This window comes from Dasypus novemcinctus, chromosome 27 (genome assembly GCF_030445035.2).
Source record: "Dasypus novemcinctus isolate mDasNov1 chromosome 27, mDasNov1.1.hap2, whole genome shotgun sequence".
NCBI lineage: Eukaryota > Metazoa > Chordata > Mammalia > Cingulata > Dasypodidae > Dasypus > Dasypus novemcinctus.
This window is the reverse complement of record NC_080699.1, coordinates 39,063,146-39,081,787: the sequence shown is the minus strand read 5'-3', so window position 1 is coordinate 39,081,787 and position 18,642 is coordinate 39,063,146. Positions and strand designations below refer to the sequence as shown.

The 18,642-nt window shown below is 40.8% G+C and overlaps 1 protein-coding gene across 3 annotated transcripts in view; it reads left to right on the top strand.

Moving 5' to 3' along the window:
• Positions 1 to 18,642, top strand: part of ARHGAP32 (Rho GTPase activating protein 32) — a 326,449-nt gene that overhangs the window by 108,264 nt on the left and 199,543 nt on the right. Inside the window, exon 1 of one of the 3 annotated variants that reach the window (XM_058289083.2) lies at positions 10,814 to 11,039. The exons of 1 other annotated variant lie outside the window; for it this stretch is intronic. In XM_058289083.2, coding sequence (XP_058145066.1) covers positions 10,924 to 11,039 — 116 coding nt within the window. In that variant the 5' untranslated portion in view covers positions 10,814 to 10,923. Of the gene's footprint in view, positions 1 to 10,813; positions 11,040 to 18,642 lie in introns of those variants that run through there. One more of the 3 variants, XM_058289084.2, reaches the window with a different exon arrangement.

Below are 18,642 nucleotides of genomic sequence, written 5' to 3'. Positions count from 1 at the left end.
ATATATTTTTTTCTCAATAGAAAAAGAAAAAAAACCCCAGTTCACCCCATATCTACTTCATAGTAGAATGAGTGCCACCACTTTTCTAGTGCAAGACTCTATACAGGTGGTAAAAACAGTGGGTTACAAAATTTGATTTATTGACATTTCTTCAGCTGGTTTAATGGGAGAAACTCTAACTTCACATGATACCCTGAGATTCTCAAGCATGCAGGCTTAGTCCAACCCCTCTTTGCGTAGCCCTTTTTTCCCCACTGGTGATTTCGTCTTGGTATCTTTCCAGACCTCTCCCCACATCTTCCGTTCCGGTGGAGGCAAGTTAGATCATTTTCTTTCTCCCCTGATTAGTCTTCACTTAATTTATGCTTCTTTCTTCGCTATATTATTAACATTAGGAGGCGGGTAACAAGGAGGAATGTACATATAGTTCTGTCTTTGCCAAGGCCACAATTTTCTAAGGCTCTGAGTGTGTTGAAATAGTGGAGACTTCTTCCTTATGCCTCTCTGACTGTGGCATATTCAATTATAATTTTAGCTGAGGAAGTATTATTTCTGTTAATTCAGCATCATATTATAGAATGCATAATCTTTGTTATCTTTACAAACTCTTCTACCAAATCAGTTGTGATATAATTGGTCCTTAATTTTCAAAACCATACTTTCACTACGATTAGCTGTGGTGTACATCCTTCCTTTAATCCTGTAGATTCTTTTTATGATAAAATACCAGTATATTATTCTGCAAACATTCAAAAAGATGTGGGATCCTGCTAATATTTATTTACAACTTTCACCCGTGTTTTTGTGTTTTGCTTTTATTACACACTTCATTAGAAATTTTTTTTAATTAATTTTTTTAGGAGACACCAGGGATTGAACCTGGGATGTTCAACCATTGAGCTCCACCTGCTCCCAAACTACTACACTTAATGCTGTATTTTAGTGGTTTTTCTTGTTATTAGAGAAAATAAAACTTTGTTCCAGAAATTTAACTTTATTAATAATTAAATAATTTTTATTTATTTTATCTATAATTGAAGGATAGTTTCCCAGACCAAGGAAATGGTTGCTTAGGCGGTGAGGCTTTTCTGAGATGTCTAGGTTCTGATGCTTCTGATCAAGCAGCAGTGTCACTGAGAGGTCATCTGCAGAGTCTGCCAGTGGAATGCTGTCCCTGTGTCCTGGGGTTACGCAGATGTGTGAGTCCTTCCCTCTTGCCTCTGGCTCCCTTAGTTCATTTGGCAGAATATGCTAGTGCTGATTCCAGGCTCTTCTTTCCCCTTGCTCAGGAGCATCTTGGATTCCTGGGTCTTAAAACAAAGTATTCTTAGGTTGGATTTTGTAAACTTTCGAAAAATGAAAGGATGAAGCAAAGTAATGTGGCTTGTGAATTTGACATAAAGTAGATGCAGTCTCTGTACTGAGGCAGTATAGTCATTGAGTTTTTTTATTCGTGGAGTGAAAATATCATGGATTTTTGTTCTTCATAACTTGGGATGAGAAATATGTAGAGGAGGTATTGAATTCTTACTAAGTCCTGATATGTAAATTTACTTCATGATTCTGAGATCCAGATATATAAATAAACTTATTTAGACTAGATACTTGTTTTTGCTTCTCTCTTAGCTAATTTGTTAAAAATTAACATTGTAGAGCCCTAGATACTGATGGCTCCGATTATGAGCCTTTGTGCCTAAAATATGAACTAGGCCTATAGCTGTGGGGTGCCCAAGAGTTACCTCTTGAGAGCCTCCATGCTGCTCAACTGTGGGCACCGTCTAAGCCAAAACTCAGCATGTAGATGCATTACCTTCCCCCCAGCGTGGGACCTGACTCCTGGGGTTGAGCCTCCCTGGCACTGAGGGATTACTACCAAGCACCAGCTGATGATGTAACTACAAAAAGACCATGAACAAAGAGGTCAACTCAGAGTGGCAGAATATCTCAGCCTACATGTAATATCAAGTTAAAAACTGCTTTTTGACTTTGGATATAAAGGGGGAAATGGAAAGGACAAGTGAGTATATATGGCTAAGAGTCTCCAGAAAAGAGTTGGGAAGTCACCAGAGGGTGATGCTTATGCACACCTCAGCAGGGTACCAGAGACAGCCAAGGTAGATGGAAACCCGGTGCTGGTTCTCCTGAGGGCTGCAGCGACCCACAGGTTCTGTGGTCAAGGCAGATGGCTCTGGAGTTCAGGGCCATGTCAGCTGGCCTTACTTTGGAGTTCGTGTTCCTGAGTGTGATGGAGTTGAACTCAGATATAACCTTTCTACACATGCCTCTTCTGTTAGTTTTACCAGACCTTTGATTGGCATTTGGGTTGGTATATACTCAGGAGACCTGAATCTCTGAACTGTCCATGTGACGGCCAGGCCCTGGGCCTCAGCAGACTTGCGGCTCCTACCCTCTGGTTTCTTGGACTTACCCTGGCCAGCTGACAGGGAGGTGAAGAGAGTCAACCACCACACCAGGGAGCCAAGAGTGCCTACAGCTGCAAGCAGGAGAACTGCATCCAACATCCATGTGGAATCTAAACCCCCTCTTGATGAAGAGGAGAACTGAACAGAGCCATCCCAGGTCCACAAGATGGAGAAATAGAGTATGGATTAGAGTGGACTTACTGGTGTTCTGCTAGGGAACTATTGTGATTAATAAGGGAAGAAATTGTAGTAGTGATGTGGAGGCCATGGTGGCTGCTGATGGTTGGGAGAGGGAAGAAGAGATATGGCATGGGGGCATTTTCAGTATTTGGTGGTGCTGCAGAGATGGATGCTGGACATTGTGTGTCCTTCATGACCCACTGGGTGGACTGGGGGAGAGTGTGGACTACAATGTGGACCACTGTCCGTGTGCTGCAGCAGTTCTCCAGAATGTATTCACCGGGTGCAGTGGATGTGCCACAATGATGGAAGAGTTTGTTGATGTGGGAGGGGTGGTGTGGGCAGGGTGGGGGGTATATGGGGACCTCCTATTTTTTGAATGTAACATTTAAAAGAAAATAAGGAAGAAAAAAATTAACATTGTAGATAATTTTAAAGAAGGAAACGAAAATTGTTGGACAGTACTTTGGTACATAGTTTTCCAAACTTTTTTCAGTATATGTGTGTTTAAAGAAATAGTGTTTTTTCTTATAATAATAGAATCACATTCTATATATTGTTTCATAAATTTTTTTCAGTTGCTGATACCAAACATAGTATAGCAAAGTGGTTAATAATTGTGTCCAGGGAGTTAGGTTAGGTAGACTGTCATAGTATTTTCTTCAATACCTACATGAGATGATGATTCTAGAATATAACAGTTGGTGGTAGTTGGTCAGTGATCCAGTGAAAACATAGGCTGAGATTTTATGTTCAGACAGTCGTCTACATTTATAATAAACATTACAAATATTTTTCAAGCATGCATACCAGAATGTGTACTTTCAGTCTTTGCTTACTAGACTGACAGGCACAGAACTTAAAAACAATAGAACATTTTAGTTGAATTTTGAGTTTATTCATGTAGCTTTGAAATTTCTACTTCAGTTATTAAGAAATTGGAAATATCATGCTGAATTGTCTTATCTCATTTTATATGTGTTTACTTTTTTTTAAAAGACATTTATTTATTCCTCACCCCTTGTTTTGCACTCTGTCCATTTGCTGTGTGCTTGACTTCCTTTTATGAGGTACTGGGAATGGAACCTGGGACCTCCCATGTGGGAAGGAGACATCTAATCACTTGAGCCATCTCTACTTTCTGCTTTGTTGTGTCTCTCATTATGTTATCCTCCTTGTATCTCTTGTTGGATCATGTTGTGTGAGCTTGCTGCGCCAGCCTATTGCGTCAGCTCACTGTCTTGCTTTTCTTCTTTAGGAGGCTCTGGGAACTGATCCTGGGACCTCCCATGTGGTAGGTGAGAGCTCATTTGTTTGAGCCACATCTGCTTCCTGTGTTTACTTTATAATTCATGTGTTAATGTAATGAGGGAAGAAAATGACCTTGCTGTTCTAATTGATTTTTCCATCTTTCACATTCATAAAAAGCATTCGGATAATTAGAAAACCACCTGTTAACTTAGTTGGGACTTGTTTCCTTTTATTTTTTTAGATTACTACTCTTTTTTTTCCTCCCTCTCCCACTCCCCCTCCCCTGCTGTTTTTGCTGTCTGTGTCCATTTGCTGTGTGATCTTCTGTATCTATTTCTGTTTTTGTCTTCTCTTGTCTTTCTCCTCCAGGATTCACCGGGATTTGATACTGGGGACCTCTGATGAGGAGAGAGGTTCCCTGTCAAGTGTGCCACCTCAGTTCCTGGTCTCTGCTGCGCGTCACCCTGACTCTCTCCTTCATCTCTCTTTTGTTGCGTCACCATCTTGCTGTGTGACTCACTTGCGCAGACACTGGCTGGCTCAAGGGCACTCGGCTTGCTGTGCGGGCACTTAGCTTGCCACGTGGGCACTTGGCTCACCATGTGGGCACTCATGTGGGCACTCACCTCACCGCATGGGCACCCGGCTTGCCACACGGGCGCTCGGCTCGCCATGCAGGCACTTGCATGAGTACTCGGCTTACCGTGTGGCCACTCGCTTGCTGTGCAGGCACCCACATGGGCACTGGCTCACCACGCGGGCACTGGCTCACTACGCGGGCACGCTTTCTCTTCTTCTTTTTCACCAGGAGGACCCAGGGGTTGAACCTGGGTCCTCCTATAATATGGCAGGCAGAGGCCTTATTACTTGAAGATATCTTAATTCTCAGTCTTTGTATAACCCCAGTAAAAACATTCTATGGTTTCAGTGATGAAGATGATATTGAATTTGAGAATGGTGGGTGATGGTTACCACTTATTGAAGACTTTCTCTCTTTCTCCCTATATATACTGTTCAGCATGATAGTTTCATTAGAAATGTTGTTTCTGATCTGTGTGTTAACCTTGTTGGAATATTGCTATTCATATTTTAGAGATTACCTAACAGATTGTTTAAGTTGCTTTCTCAAGACCACAGTCTTTATAAATGACATGGTTTAGATTTGAGCCCAGATCTACTGAATTTCAAAATGATTGATTTTCTTTCAGGAAAATCATAAACAGATAAACAATTTTAAAAATTGAGCATATTTATGCTTATATTCTTGTGTTAGGTATGATATAGTAAGATAATTTTTTTTTTTTTTTACATTTCATTTACCTTTTTGCCAACAGTTCAAAGTTAGATCTCTCTCTCTTTTTTTTCTCACTCTAATCCATATTTTATTCCTCCATCCTGTGGACCCTGGGTTGGTGATGTCCACTCCGCCTCTATGTTGAGAGGGGGCTTAGATCCCACACGGATGATGGATGCAGTTCCTCTGCTTGCAGTTGCAGATACTCTCGGTTCCCTGATGTGGTGGTTGACCAGCTTCACTTCCCTGTTAGCCGACCTTGAGCAAGCACCACTTATGTTGCAGTTCTCCAAATCGATGTCCAGCCACCTCCTGCTTTGTAGGTTCCCCAAATCACTCGTTACGGCAGGATTCCGTCCCCGCTCAGCTGGTCCTCTGCAAGCTAGATCTCTGTTTATTTTAATATTATTATTATTTTTAAAGATTTATTTTATTTATTTCTCTCCCCTTCCCTGCTCCTGCGCCCCGCCCAATTGTGTGCTCTCTGTGTCCGTTCCCTGTGTGTTCTTCTTGTGTCTGCTGGTATTCTTGTCAGCAGCACCAGGAATCTGCATCTCGTTTGTTGCGTCATCTTGCTGCATCGGCTCTCTGTGTGTGCGGTGTCACTCCTGGGCAGGCTCACTTTTTTTTTTGCACTGGGCAGCTCTTCTTATAAGGTGCACTCCTTGCGTGTGGGGCTCCCCTACGTGGGGGACACCCCTGCATGGCACGGCACTCCTTGCGCGCATCAGCACTGGGTGTGGGTCAGCTCATCACACGGGTCAGGAGGCCCTGGGTTTGAACCTTGGACTTCCCATGTGGTAGGTGGATGCCCTATCCGTTGGGCCAAATCCCTTTCCCAGATCTCTCTTTAAATGTGTTTCTAATGAAGCAAAATCTGTTGTAATATGAAACTTTTCATTTTCTAGTCCAGTAGACTTTTTCTGTTAGTTTTAAAGTGACCACTAGAGAATCATGCTAAATTAATTGGATTCTTCATATTGGATATTTTAATGAAATAAATTTACCATAATGTACATAATGATTGTTTGCCCTTTAGATATATTTTTGTTTGAACTGAAGCAAATATCTATGTGTGGCGATCCAGAATGCATGGGTATTCCATAATGAAAAACAGAGTAGTTGTTCTTTTGAAGTTATTTAGTTCAGTATGGGAAATAACTGCAAAGTTGGGCCTTACAAAAACAATTTGTAAATATAAGTAATCTAAAATGTACAATGTATAGTTAGTATAAAATGGTTAATGACATTTGTAGATTATATATATACTGTGTGTCTTACATTTAGAAGAAAACCTTGTTATTGGAAATGTTTTAGAAGCATTCTTGCTTAAATTTCCTACTACAATTTTTGACACGCACATTTATGCTGTATACGTAGACACATTAGTCACATTTGGAGTACATACTTTTCTGAGTGCTCTTTGGCATGTCTACCTTTAGAGTTGCAGTTGTGAAGTATTTTGTGGATAAAGCTTTTACAAACAATGTTTACTGACCTCTTGGATTTGCACTGTGCCTTGTGTTAAACAGTTTTGACCAAAACAGTTCTAACATTACGCTGTGGTAAAAGGAGCACGAAAATGAGAGTGTTGATACTCTGGTTCCACTGCTCTGTGCTCTCCTACCCGCATCCTCCCCAGGAGTAAACTTGACCGGATACTGTGTCCAGCCACGGAGGCGTACACAGAACGGTGTATAAAATAGAATGTTGGTTAGCAGTGTCATCCCCCTCCTCCCCAAGAGAAACCACAACGAAACAAAACAATGAGAGCAGGGAGGGCCTGGCTGAGGGACTGGATGAAAACCACATCCTCTTCACATAGAAAAAGCATCCTGTATTGTGGTTGGGCTGTAGCTTGAGTTTTCAAAAGTATTTTTAGTGCAAACGTATTAGGTGGGCAACCCTGGACAAGTTATTTCACTGACTCTCAGTTTCTTCGTTTATAAATTGAGGATCCTGACTGCTCCTGCTTTGTAAGGTGGTTTTGAGAATTAAGTAATTCTTTAAGCAAGGCCCTTAGTACAACGTTTGGCAAATAGGATCCCTGCTCAGTATATATTTGCCGTTTTTATTACTACTTGACTATTGCTATTAGATGTATTTTTCATGTATTTCTCTTGACAAATGCATCCGGGATCCTTAGACTGTTGGTAAAAGTGTTTCTCCAGCCCTTGCTGCAGTGGGATTAGAGACTTCCCTTCCCCTGCCACGTTATCTCCTGGGCAGGGGAAGGTGAAGCATCAGCTCCAGGTGGTGATTCCGACGGTTTGGGTCAAGGATTTGCCGTCCGCCAGAGCTTGGTGGGGGAGTGGGACCTGACCGGGGTTTTAAAGGAGTCAGGAGGAGAAGGGGTTAGAGCAGCGGTGCGGTCTTCAGGAAAGAGGAGCCCCCCCCCACACACACACACTTGTGCCAGCCTCTGGGTGACTCTGCTTTCTTCCTTCCCTGCCCACCCCCCTTCCACTCGTCGTTACCTTTTGTTTCCACTGGATTTTCCTTGGCTACTGAAGAAGTGGAGGGAAAGCACAGACAAGTTGATTTTGAGGTTGTAAACATTGTTGCAGAATTCTTCGAGCAGGGTCAAAACTGGAGAAGGGTCTTGAAGGTCCCCGTGGGGCGTTTGTCACTTTGGTGGCAGCAGGCTCGCCTGCAGGGGCGTGTCTGGGGACGTGGGATTCTCAAGCCAGCAGGACCTGAACAGGGGATTCCCTGAGTGGCCGGCCAGTGAATGTTCTTTGTGAAAATACTGTTCACTGTTTGCTTTTTCATATTTGAAAGGGCTTGAAGAAGTGAGGCAAAACCACCAAGATAATGAAAGAACAAAAGAAAAGATTAAAAGTAAAGGTAAATAGGATTCATGAAAACAACATCAAAGGAGTCAGAATTGTTTAGGGGAAACAGACCTAGATATGTAACAAAATAGTATTTAAAAAGTTTATTCTTTGCTTAGTGACATAAAAGATGTTTAAAGGTAATTTTTTGGCAAGGGTTATATATGCTCAGTGTAGTGAAAAAAGGTCTCCCTCTGTTTCCTATTCTCCAGCTTTCTAGATTTTTTTTTGCTTTAGATGTAACTATTGTTGGACACCTTCCATAGATATATTGTACATATGTAGTCATTTATGTTCTGCTCCCTCTTTTAAAATACGAGCAATAGTGTAGCATACCATATATACTATTTTAAACCCTGTATTAGGTTTGTTTTGTATCGTGATTAATAGGCCAGCATAGTACATCTCATGTACTCACCTGTACAGCAGCATTCCAATGTGTGGGTATATCATAATCTAATTATTGGGAAGCAGATGTGGCTCAACTGCTAGAGCATCCACCTACCATATAGGAGGTCCAGGGTTCGGTACCCAGGGCCTCCTGGCCTGTGTGATGAGCTTTCCCACACACAGTGCTGATGCACACAAGGAGTGCCATGCCACGCAGGGGTGTCCCCCGCGTAGGGGAGCCCCACATGCAAGGAGTGCACTGTATAAGAAGAGCTGCCCAGTGCGAAAGAAATGACAGCCTGCCCAGGAATGGCGCCAGCAAGATGACACAACAAAAAGAGACACAGATTCCCAGTACCGCCTGACAAGAATGCAAGCAGACACAAAAGAACACATAGCGAATGAACACGGAGAGCAGACAGTGGGGGTGGAGAAATAAATAAAAATAAATCTTAAAAAATAATCTAATTATCCTGCTTTTGTTAATGGGCAAGTTAGATTATTTCCAATATTTTGAAATTCTAAAGTGTACTACAGTGAATATCCCAGTACACCTCTTATTTCTATATGTGAAGGTAAGTAATTTCCTTGAAGGGGAATTGCCCAGCTAAAAAGATGTGCAGTTTGAATTTTGGTAGATTTTGCCAAATTGTCCTCCACAGAGATTTTCCCCATTTATATTTCTACCCATTAAAGCGTATATTTATTTTCCTGTATTTTCTTTGTTTTTCTAAACCTTTTAAAATCTTTGCCTATCTGATAGATGAAAAAAGGCATCTTAGTATTTTTCAGCATTTCTGTTATGAGCGAAGTAAAATACTTTTTAATGTTTTATGGGTCCTTTGTCCTTTCTGTGATCATTCTGTTTATGCTTTTTGCCTATTTATATTTTAGATTTTTGAGTGTTAAGAGGTTTGTGAGAACTCTCTAATATAGTAACAAAATTAACCCTTTCCAGCAGATTCCAAATATATTTTTTTTCTCGATTTATTCACATTTTGACTTTGTTCATTGGTGTTTTTTGTTATGTAAGAGTTTAAAAATTTTATGTAGTAAAATGTATCAGGCTTTTATGGTTTCAGGGCTTTTAAAACTTATACTTAGAAAGGATTTCCGCATTATGAGATACTAAAAGCACTTTTCTATGATTTTCTTTTATGGTTTTATTTTTATGTTTAAATCTTTGATCCATCAGGAATTTATTTTAATGGAAGGAGTGTGGAACGTATTAAATGAATTCGCATCTCTTCATCCTCTTTGGAAAAGGATAGGAGAGTTATGAGAGAGAGAGCTCACATGATTCTTTCCGTTTTATGGTTTGGTTTGGATTTATCTTGAGTGGAAGTGATTAAACTATGTTGCAAGGTGCCCCTGTGTAAAACGTTCAGGAGGCTTTTCAAGTCAGCTGCTCTGAAGAACAGTTTGTGTCCTAAATCTCTTCAGCTTTATTTACTTTCTAGCAGGAATATCTTTAGTGACCACAGCCAGTCAATTAAAGCCATACACATTAAAAAGGAATACATACAAATTATAGCTTTGTAGAGAGGAAAAGGTGTTGTATAAGCAAAGTCAGCTAGAGGGTTCATTTTTCTTATTTTCTGATATGAGAATTCAAGGATAGTCTAGTGGTTTACCTTTTAATCTATCTCATGAAAAATCAGGGCTCAGCAGTCTGTTGTTTCTCATTAAAGGCAGATAAGCCTGAACACACGCCGCGACCGTGGTTGGCACCAACACGTCTATTTTCTGAAGATTCAGTTATCTTGTTGATGGTGTCCTAGGTGCTACAGTTTTCACTCATTTCTGAGTAATTTGTTCTATTGTTGTCATGGACGTCTGCAGTTTAAACTATGTGTAAACACTTGGCCTCCTTGCATTTGATGTTGTCAGCATCTTTTACCTCGTGGGGCTCACTTTGCCCTTTCAAGGGCCGTGGACAAGCCTGCCTCTGCATCCCGTTCCGGCTCCCTGAGCCAGGTTGGCAGCTGTGCCTGCGGGGAGGACAGGTGCTGCCCTGCCGGGCGACCTCGGGACGGTGGGCTTCTCCTCTGCCGCGTTCATCCTGATGTCAGAGCTGTAACTGCACCTCTCCCTGTTGTGGGCCCGGGAGAGCCTTTCGAGTTTTCTGCTTACCTTTCTTACGTCTGAAATCGTGACAGCACACAAATAACAGAAGAAGACAGCCTGCTTTTGAAGACAGCACTTCCAGCTTACTAACTGGGGACTCGGGGGCTAGAAGAAGGGTTAGCAAACGGATACTGGGTCGTTTGGAAGGGTGGCCTGCCTGCGGCCTCTCTGGTTATCTAGGCCGCGCCTGAGGCAGAGGGAGTGTTCGCCGAGTCACAGGTGCAGCCCTCCGACGCAGTGAGTGTGCTGGGATTTCCTGCCCTACCCCGGCTGGGATCACACGCGCGCGCAGCAGCCCAGGCCCAGGTCGCCGCACAGCCCAGGCGTGTCAGCCACACACCCGCGGGGACGTCAGCAGAGCCCAGCAACCTGACCCTGGCGCTGCTCATTCCACGCCTTGAGGTTTAAATGGTTCGCACACAAGATGGAGTCGGAAAGTGACAGCAGCCCCTCAGGAGATGACAGTGTCTTTGGGCTGGACTCTGAAGTGATGACCCAGGTGACCGACAGTGAAGAGGAAACCAGGGAAGAGAACCTGCGGTAATTCCGGAATTCGCCGTTCCGGCTCTCGCCCTTTGTCCGCCTGCCCTTTCTGCCCATCTCTCCTGCTCCTTCATTCTCTTCTTGACGGAAAGACTTTCCTTTCTTAGGGGGAGGGTTTGGAGGTGAAGGGGACTGGCTTCAAGTTACGCATTGTGCCGGAGCACCCTTCGTTTCACAAGATGCCCAGAGCTTGTAATGTGCATTTTAAAGACTTGTTTGAACACTGGTAAGAAAAGGCGTTAAACAGGTTTTATAGTAGTATTTCAGGAATTTCAAGTGGAGACTCATAAAGAACTCATAAAGACTGCCCCTTTCTGTATTTGATTGGAATTTATGCCTCCTAAAAGATTTTCCTTCTCTTTTTCTTGGACTCAGTTCTGGGTAGCTGCTGCTGTTGCCTTACTCATCTGTATGAAAAGTTTTGATCTCTACAAATTGGTCATTTCATGACTTGGATCCTTACTACTTAATCTCTGAATTTCTGTCTCCCACTGCACCTTCTGTCTTGGTTTTTTTTAGTCTCTTGTTATAATTTCATAATTGAGGTTTTCAAAGGATGCATCCTGACCGCGGAGCTCTTCAAGGTCAGGGGCTTTGGTGAAGAAAGGGTGTTGCCCGGCTCGTGGGCACAGTTCCAGCTGCTCATTAATCAGTCGTATGTTACACATTTTTTTAGGAGACTTTGCTCTGGCTTTTCTTTTCCATACAGGATCAGTAAATTAATTCTTTTGAAGACATTAAAAAGTCTCTTGACGAAGTTTTCCCTCCATATTATCACTTCCACTTACACAGGCAGTTTTATCTATGAGTAATTGGGTAGCTGAGCATACCATTATTTTCATCATATATTGTCTCTATGTTTAGTGTTCTAAAGTACCAGTCTTTCCCATTCTCTTGGTGAAGGAGTTCCTTATCCACAGATTTTTTTTTTAAATGTAGGTTAAATGACAGTAGGAGTTGAATATTAGAAATTCTTGATAACCTACACTCAATTTATTACTGAGTGATAAAAATGAATAGAAAGTATGTTTTAAAGTTTTTTTTTTAGGTACTGGGACCTGAGGATTGAACCCAGGAACTTGTATGTGGGAAGCTGGTGCTCAACCACTGAGCCACATCAGCTTCCTTAAGTTGGTGTTTTCTTTTGTTTGTTTGTTGTTTTTATGTTGTTTTTTTTTTTAAGGGGGCACCAGGAATGAACCCAGGACTGCGCATGTGGGAAACATCCACCTTCTTTAAAATTTTCAAACTTTATTTTTAAAGAAGTTTTAGATTACAGAAAAGTTACATAAAAAAATAGGGGATTTTAAAAGAATAATTTAATGCACAAAGTGTGAAAATGAACTATTGTATTATTACGTGAAATTCCATTTTATCTAGTTTTCTCCTCCCCATGACTTTATTTAGCCTTTCGTACTGGAGCAAGCCACTTGTCCCCAAAGTTTGCCGATATGACACACTTTTTTAGTTTTTAGGAGGCCAGTGCCTCACTAACAAGTAGTAAAAATATTTCTTTTGTTTTGCTTTGCTTTGTCTATATTAAAAATGTTTGACATGGTGTTAAAATTATATGTTATTTTGATGATATCTGTCAGAAGCAGGAAAAAACTTGGGCTGTTTGCGTATTTAGTGCTGTGGTGCTGAATTTGACTTGTTAGGTGGCAGCAGTCTCCCTGAGATTTTCTTTTGACAGTTAACCTTCAAAGCAAATGCGTGTAAGACTGAGGCTTTTCTTTTTCTCAGGAGTATGTGGGGGTATTTGTCCTCTGTTTACAATTATATTTCTATCTGAACATCACTATGGCTCTCCCAGACCAAATATGTCTTTGAGGTTTGGTCTTTATTTTATTTACACATGCAAAAAGAGATCAGGGCAAGGCCAATCTTTCATGTGGTATTTCTCACTTATTCAGCAGGAAGGCATGAGGAAATGTGGCAGCACTGTGTGCTTTCACAACTCAGGCTACAGCCAGAATGCCTTCCAGAAAAAAATGTGCGTGTGGATGGGGAAGGTGAAGGGTTGGATTGTAGTAGTTGCAGCTGTAGCTTTGCGAGAGCCAAATGGTTGACTCAGTGTTGTATATGAGAATTTTTTTGAAAAAAAAAAAAAGTTTTAGTAATTAAAGACAAATTGTACTGCATGGTCTTAAAAAGGTATTTCTTTAAAATATGCTGATACATAAAACCAAACTCTCCTTATTGGTTACGCTCTAGGTAATGTTCACTAACACACATATTTAATGAAATGCGGGCAAAAGATTGTGCTCTTTCTGAACTTTCCCCCCGAATAGCTTCTACACTGGGCCTTAAATTCCCCCATAAAAGAATAGCATTATGTCACTTGATGCCACATGGCCCAGAGAGTCAAGTAACACCGTCCCTAGAGAGTAGGTGCCCCTAGAGAGTAGGTTTCCGGTGCCGCCAGCTCCCATCTGCATGCAGAGGGGCATTGATGCTTGTCTGGTAGCTTTTGGAATAGCCTTTAGTTTTGGACATGGTTGGAGGAAAGGATACTTTTTCTCACATTCTAACACTGTGGGAAGCTGCCCGGTCTCCTTCATAGCAGTAGTTCAAACTTGTCTACCACAGACTCACAACTTTCTTATTTTCTGATTTATCATTTGTAGAATGAAGTTAATACTCTGTGTTGTTATCTGTTGTATCACTGTGATAAAATAGTTCTTAGACTAGAACATTCGAGGTCCTTGGAGTCCTTACTAACCCTTATGGATCATTGGAAGAACCCATCTGTAAATAAGGAAGGGGAGCGTGAGACAAAGGGAAAAGCAGAAATGTTTAAATTCTTTCAAGGAAGAATAACTTCATTTGGGAGTTGCTATATCCTGTGAAATGAGTCAACTGTGTTTTGTGCAGTATATCAATTAATTGCAAATAAATGCTATAAAGTAATTGTTATTTTCCAGTATTTCCAGATGAGATAATGGCTCAGAGAGCTATGTAGGCCACAATATCAGTATATAGTAGAGCAAAAATTTGAACCCAGGCTTAGCTGACTTTGAAAGTAAAAGGCTTTGGTTTTTACAAAAGAATTTTGCTATACCAGTTGCTAAATTGTTTTCTTATTTAAGTACTAATTTTTAAGAAATGACTGATGGTATCTCATTTCTGAAATTGCTTCACTGAGTACTTTTTGAGTACCAGTGATGTGCAGCTTATACACTAACATAAAAGTGAAGCGGTGCTCATGGTCACGTGACCTTTTCAAGTTGTGACCTCTAGGACACCTAGGAATCTTAATTAACTCACTGTCCTGAAAGTTTCTTGTTCTTTGTATTTGAAGATAAAAAGATTGTTCTCTATTCTTGTTAGTTTCTTCAAACCACATTGTTGATAGGTATTCCGCCAGGCAAGTATGCCATATTGTTTCAAACAGAGAAATAATACAGTGGATAATGGAGCCACATTTTTAGGACTTGTATACCTTTAAAATCAGGGTCTGTAGATGCCCAGATCACTCAGTCAGATCGTCACCTGTGTATCTGTTAGAAGGCAACAAAGTTTTTTTAACTTTATTTTAAAAGAAGTTTTAGGTTACAGAAAAGTTATATCGGAAGTGTAGGGGATTCCCATGTACCCTGCCCTCTCCCCCTCTCACATTTTCCCCTATTAATAACATCTTTCATTAGTGTGGTACATTTGTTACAACTGATGAACAAATACTGACGCATTGCTGCTATCCATCGTCAATTGTTTACATTATAGTTTGCACTTTGCACCGTACAATTATATAACTTCTGACAAAACGGATAGTGGCCCGTATCCCTCGTTGCATTAGCATGCAGGACAGTTCCAGTGCCCTGTGTTCTGCCTGGCCTTCCCTTCCCCTCCCCTCCGAACCTATGGTAACCACTCTCTTTATAGCAGGGTTCAAGTTCTTCCTTTACTACAATAATAAGTATGCTGGTTGTGTTGCATTCCCTCCCTTATGTTTGTTCATCCTTCAGTCTTGAGGATTTGGGGATGGTGATGCCCACCCTGCTTCAGATTGAGAGGGGGCTTAGACCTTATGGGGTGAGGAGAAGGCAACTAGTTTTAAGTGAAAGATAAACTTCTGACTCCTGTTAAACTGGATGATTTGCTGAACATGTTCTAATTTTTTTTGGAAGGGCATTATTGGCTTACAGCATTATAAGACATGGTAGTTCATGTACTTGACTGGCTGGCTAGATGCTTTATTCATTTTCTGCCTTATTTGAAATGATGTCATGAGTTAGAAAATAGTTCAACAATTCGGGTGGGTAAAGCTAGTGTGTATCTTCAGGGTTCCTACTTTTCTTTCAGATCTAGGATGGCTCAGTATAATGGCTAAATCTCCCTGGAAGCCCAGAAAGCTGCTGTTTCACAATTCCTGCTTTTAATTCCATCACTGTCCTTTCTGCCTTTTGAAGAAACTCTTGATTCTGGGATTTCCTAAATTCAGAATATATAATCCTGGAAAGAGAGAGAGGTAGTATTCACAGTTAATGGCATATATAGCAGTATCACACTCAAGCCTGTTTTATACTGTGTTGATTTATCTTAGGCATCTCACCCTTAATAATCTATTATGTATGATGCCAAGAAAGGATGTGTATTTGCTAAAAAAGATGATCTTTATATTATTATGTAATCTTGAAAATATGATCTGGGGTAAGATTTAACCCTTAAAATATTCTTCAACATTAAACATGACTTTCACCCAATATACCCTTTTTTAAAAATTTATTTTTTGTCTTTTTTTTTTTTTAAAGATACATAGATCACAAAAAAAGTTACATTAAAAAATATAAGAGGTTCCTGTATACCCCACATCCCATCCCCCCACTCCTCCCACATCAACAACGTCTTTCATCGTTGGGCACATTCACTGCATTTGGTGAGCACATTTTGGAGCACTGCTGACTTGCATGGATTATAGTTTGCATTCTCCCCAGGTCCATTCAGTGGGTTACGGCAGGCTACCTCCATATCATTTAGGTCAACTCCAATTCCAGTAAATGCCCCACATCACATCTCTTCTTCCCCCTCCCTGCCCTCAGCAACTACTGTGAGCACTGTCTCCATGTCAGTGATACAATTTCTACCATTGCTAGAGTCTATAGTTCTATAGTAGAATATCAGTAAGTCCACTCTAATCCATGTTTTATTCCTTTATCCTGTGGACCCTGGGATGGTGGTGTTCACTCCACCTCTAAATCGAGGGTGGGCTTAGATCCCACCTGGCTGAGTTGGAGGCACTCTCGGTTCCCTGGTGTGGTGGTTGACCATCTTCACCTGCATGTTAGCTGATCTGGGTTAAGTCCAATGAAGAGATAATGAATTTAATTGTCATCAGTAGAGTCTGATGTGAACATCCTTTAATCTCAGGAGTTTGTGAAGTATTGGAGTCTAGCCATTGGACTGTCTTTGCCATCTGTGAAATCATTATCTATTTTAAATATGAGGCATGCTAGTACAAGGCGTTCTTGATATTTCAGCAATTAAACTTTTTAGGATGGAGTCCAAGGTGGACTCTTTTATATCTGTCTTTATGAGTTTTTTAGATGTTCAAGAATGGCCCTAGAGGGAAGCGGATTTGGCTTGACGGATAGAGCATCCACCTACCACATGGGAGGTCCAGGGTTCAAACCCAGGGCCTCCTGACCCATGTGGAGCTGGCCCACATGCAGTGCTGATGTGCGCAAGGAATGCTGTGCCACGCAGGGGTGTCCCTGCGTAGGGGAACCCCATGCTCAACGAGTGCGCCCCATAAGGAGAGCCGCCCAGCGCGAAAAAATGCAGCCTGCCCAGGAGTGGCGCTGCACACATGGAGAACTGACACAAGATGACGCAACAAAAAGAAACATAGATTCCGGGTGCAGCTGACAAGAATAAAAGCGGACACAGAAGAACACATATAGCGAATGGACACAGAGAACAGAAAACTGAGGGGGGAAAGGGGGAAGGGAAGGGGAGAGAAATAAAATAAAAATAAATAAATCTTAAAAAAAAAAAAGGCCCTAGAGCACAGAAACAATATATAACTATTTAAATTTGTGGTTATTAAGTTGTCTATTTAAATTTAAAAATTAAAAAACATTTTTCCTTAACCTTTTATATTCAACTTAAACACTAAACTCTCTTAAACAGTCAATTACAGTTTTAAACTAAATCCTGGAAAACAAAAACAAATCCTGGAAACAACTTAAGTAATATTTATAAATGTAATATGTTGATTTTTTTCTTTTTATAAGCACATCAGGTCCCTAGCCAAGCAAAATTACAATTAGAACAAGCAAAACTTTCCCAGATACTTAATCTTGGTAGTACTACAGTACTTTTACTTTCCATTTATAGTTAGCTTCCCTTTCTGTGCTCTCATATTTAGATACGGATTTTCTCTATTCATTTTTGAAAATGGAAAAATTTTTTCCATCCAGGTGTGCTCTTTCTTCCTACAATTACTTTCCCTTTCTCCTCTGTCTCCCTTCCTTTACTCCATCCTTCCTGTCTCTCCATCCTTTTTTCCCTAAATAAGACTTTGGAACTCTTTTATTTATCCTCATTCTACCCCACACCATCCTACATTTTCCTGAGATAGTTTAATATTTTTTTGTCATTCATTTCAGATTTAATTTTCCAGTGATTATTTATTGTTTCCTCTCTTTTTATCATATTCCATTTTAGAGTGTCTGTTCTGGTTCATTTGTTCTTTGGTGGATATTTTCTTGAGTATTTTGCTCAGATAAGTTCCATGGGTGATGTATTATGATTTCTTAAAAATGCTCAAATCTCTGTTTCTTTCTTTTCTTTTATAAGTAACTTGTTTTTCTGGTCTGACTGCTTTTAAGATTTATTTTTATCCTTAGTTATGTGAATTTGCCATCAGTTCTTTATCTTGTTGCTCAACAACTCTTCTTTCTTTAAAAGATTTTTAAAATTTATTTACTGCTCCCTCCCCGTTGTTTTGTACTTGCTGTCTCCTCTCTGTGTCCATCCACTGTGTGTTCTTCTGTGTCTGCTTGTCTTCTCTTTAGGTAACACCAGCAACCAATCCTGGGACCGTCTGGAGTAGGAGAGAGGCACTCAATCTCTTGTGCCACCTCAGCTATCTGGTCTGCTGCTCTCCTATTGTCTCTTTTTGTTGTGTCATCTTGCTGCGTCAGCTGTCCTCATGGGCCAGCACTCCTGCATGGGCCAGCATTCCTACGTGGGCCAGCATGCCTTCACCAGGACGACCTGGGTATCTAACCCTGGACCCCCTATATGATAGATGGGAGCCCAGTCGTTTGAGCTACATTTGCTTCCTGCTCAGTGATTTTCCATCTATAAATTCAAGTCTTTGTATTAGGGAAGAAATTTTGTTGTTTTTTATTTTTTAATTAATTATTACCTCTCTTGTATCTGTAGCAGTTTTCTCATTGTGGAATCCACTAATTGAACATTTAGTCTTCTTAATCTGTCCTTTCATGGTATATTTCTCTTTACATTTTTATTTTGTGAGTTGAGGTTTTTCTGGTGTTTGTTCTTTTTTTCTTCTTCATGTTTTTTATTTTCTTTTAAATGTTACATTAAAAAAATATGAGGTCCCCATATACCCCCCACCCCACCTACACCACCC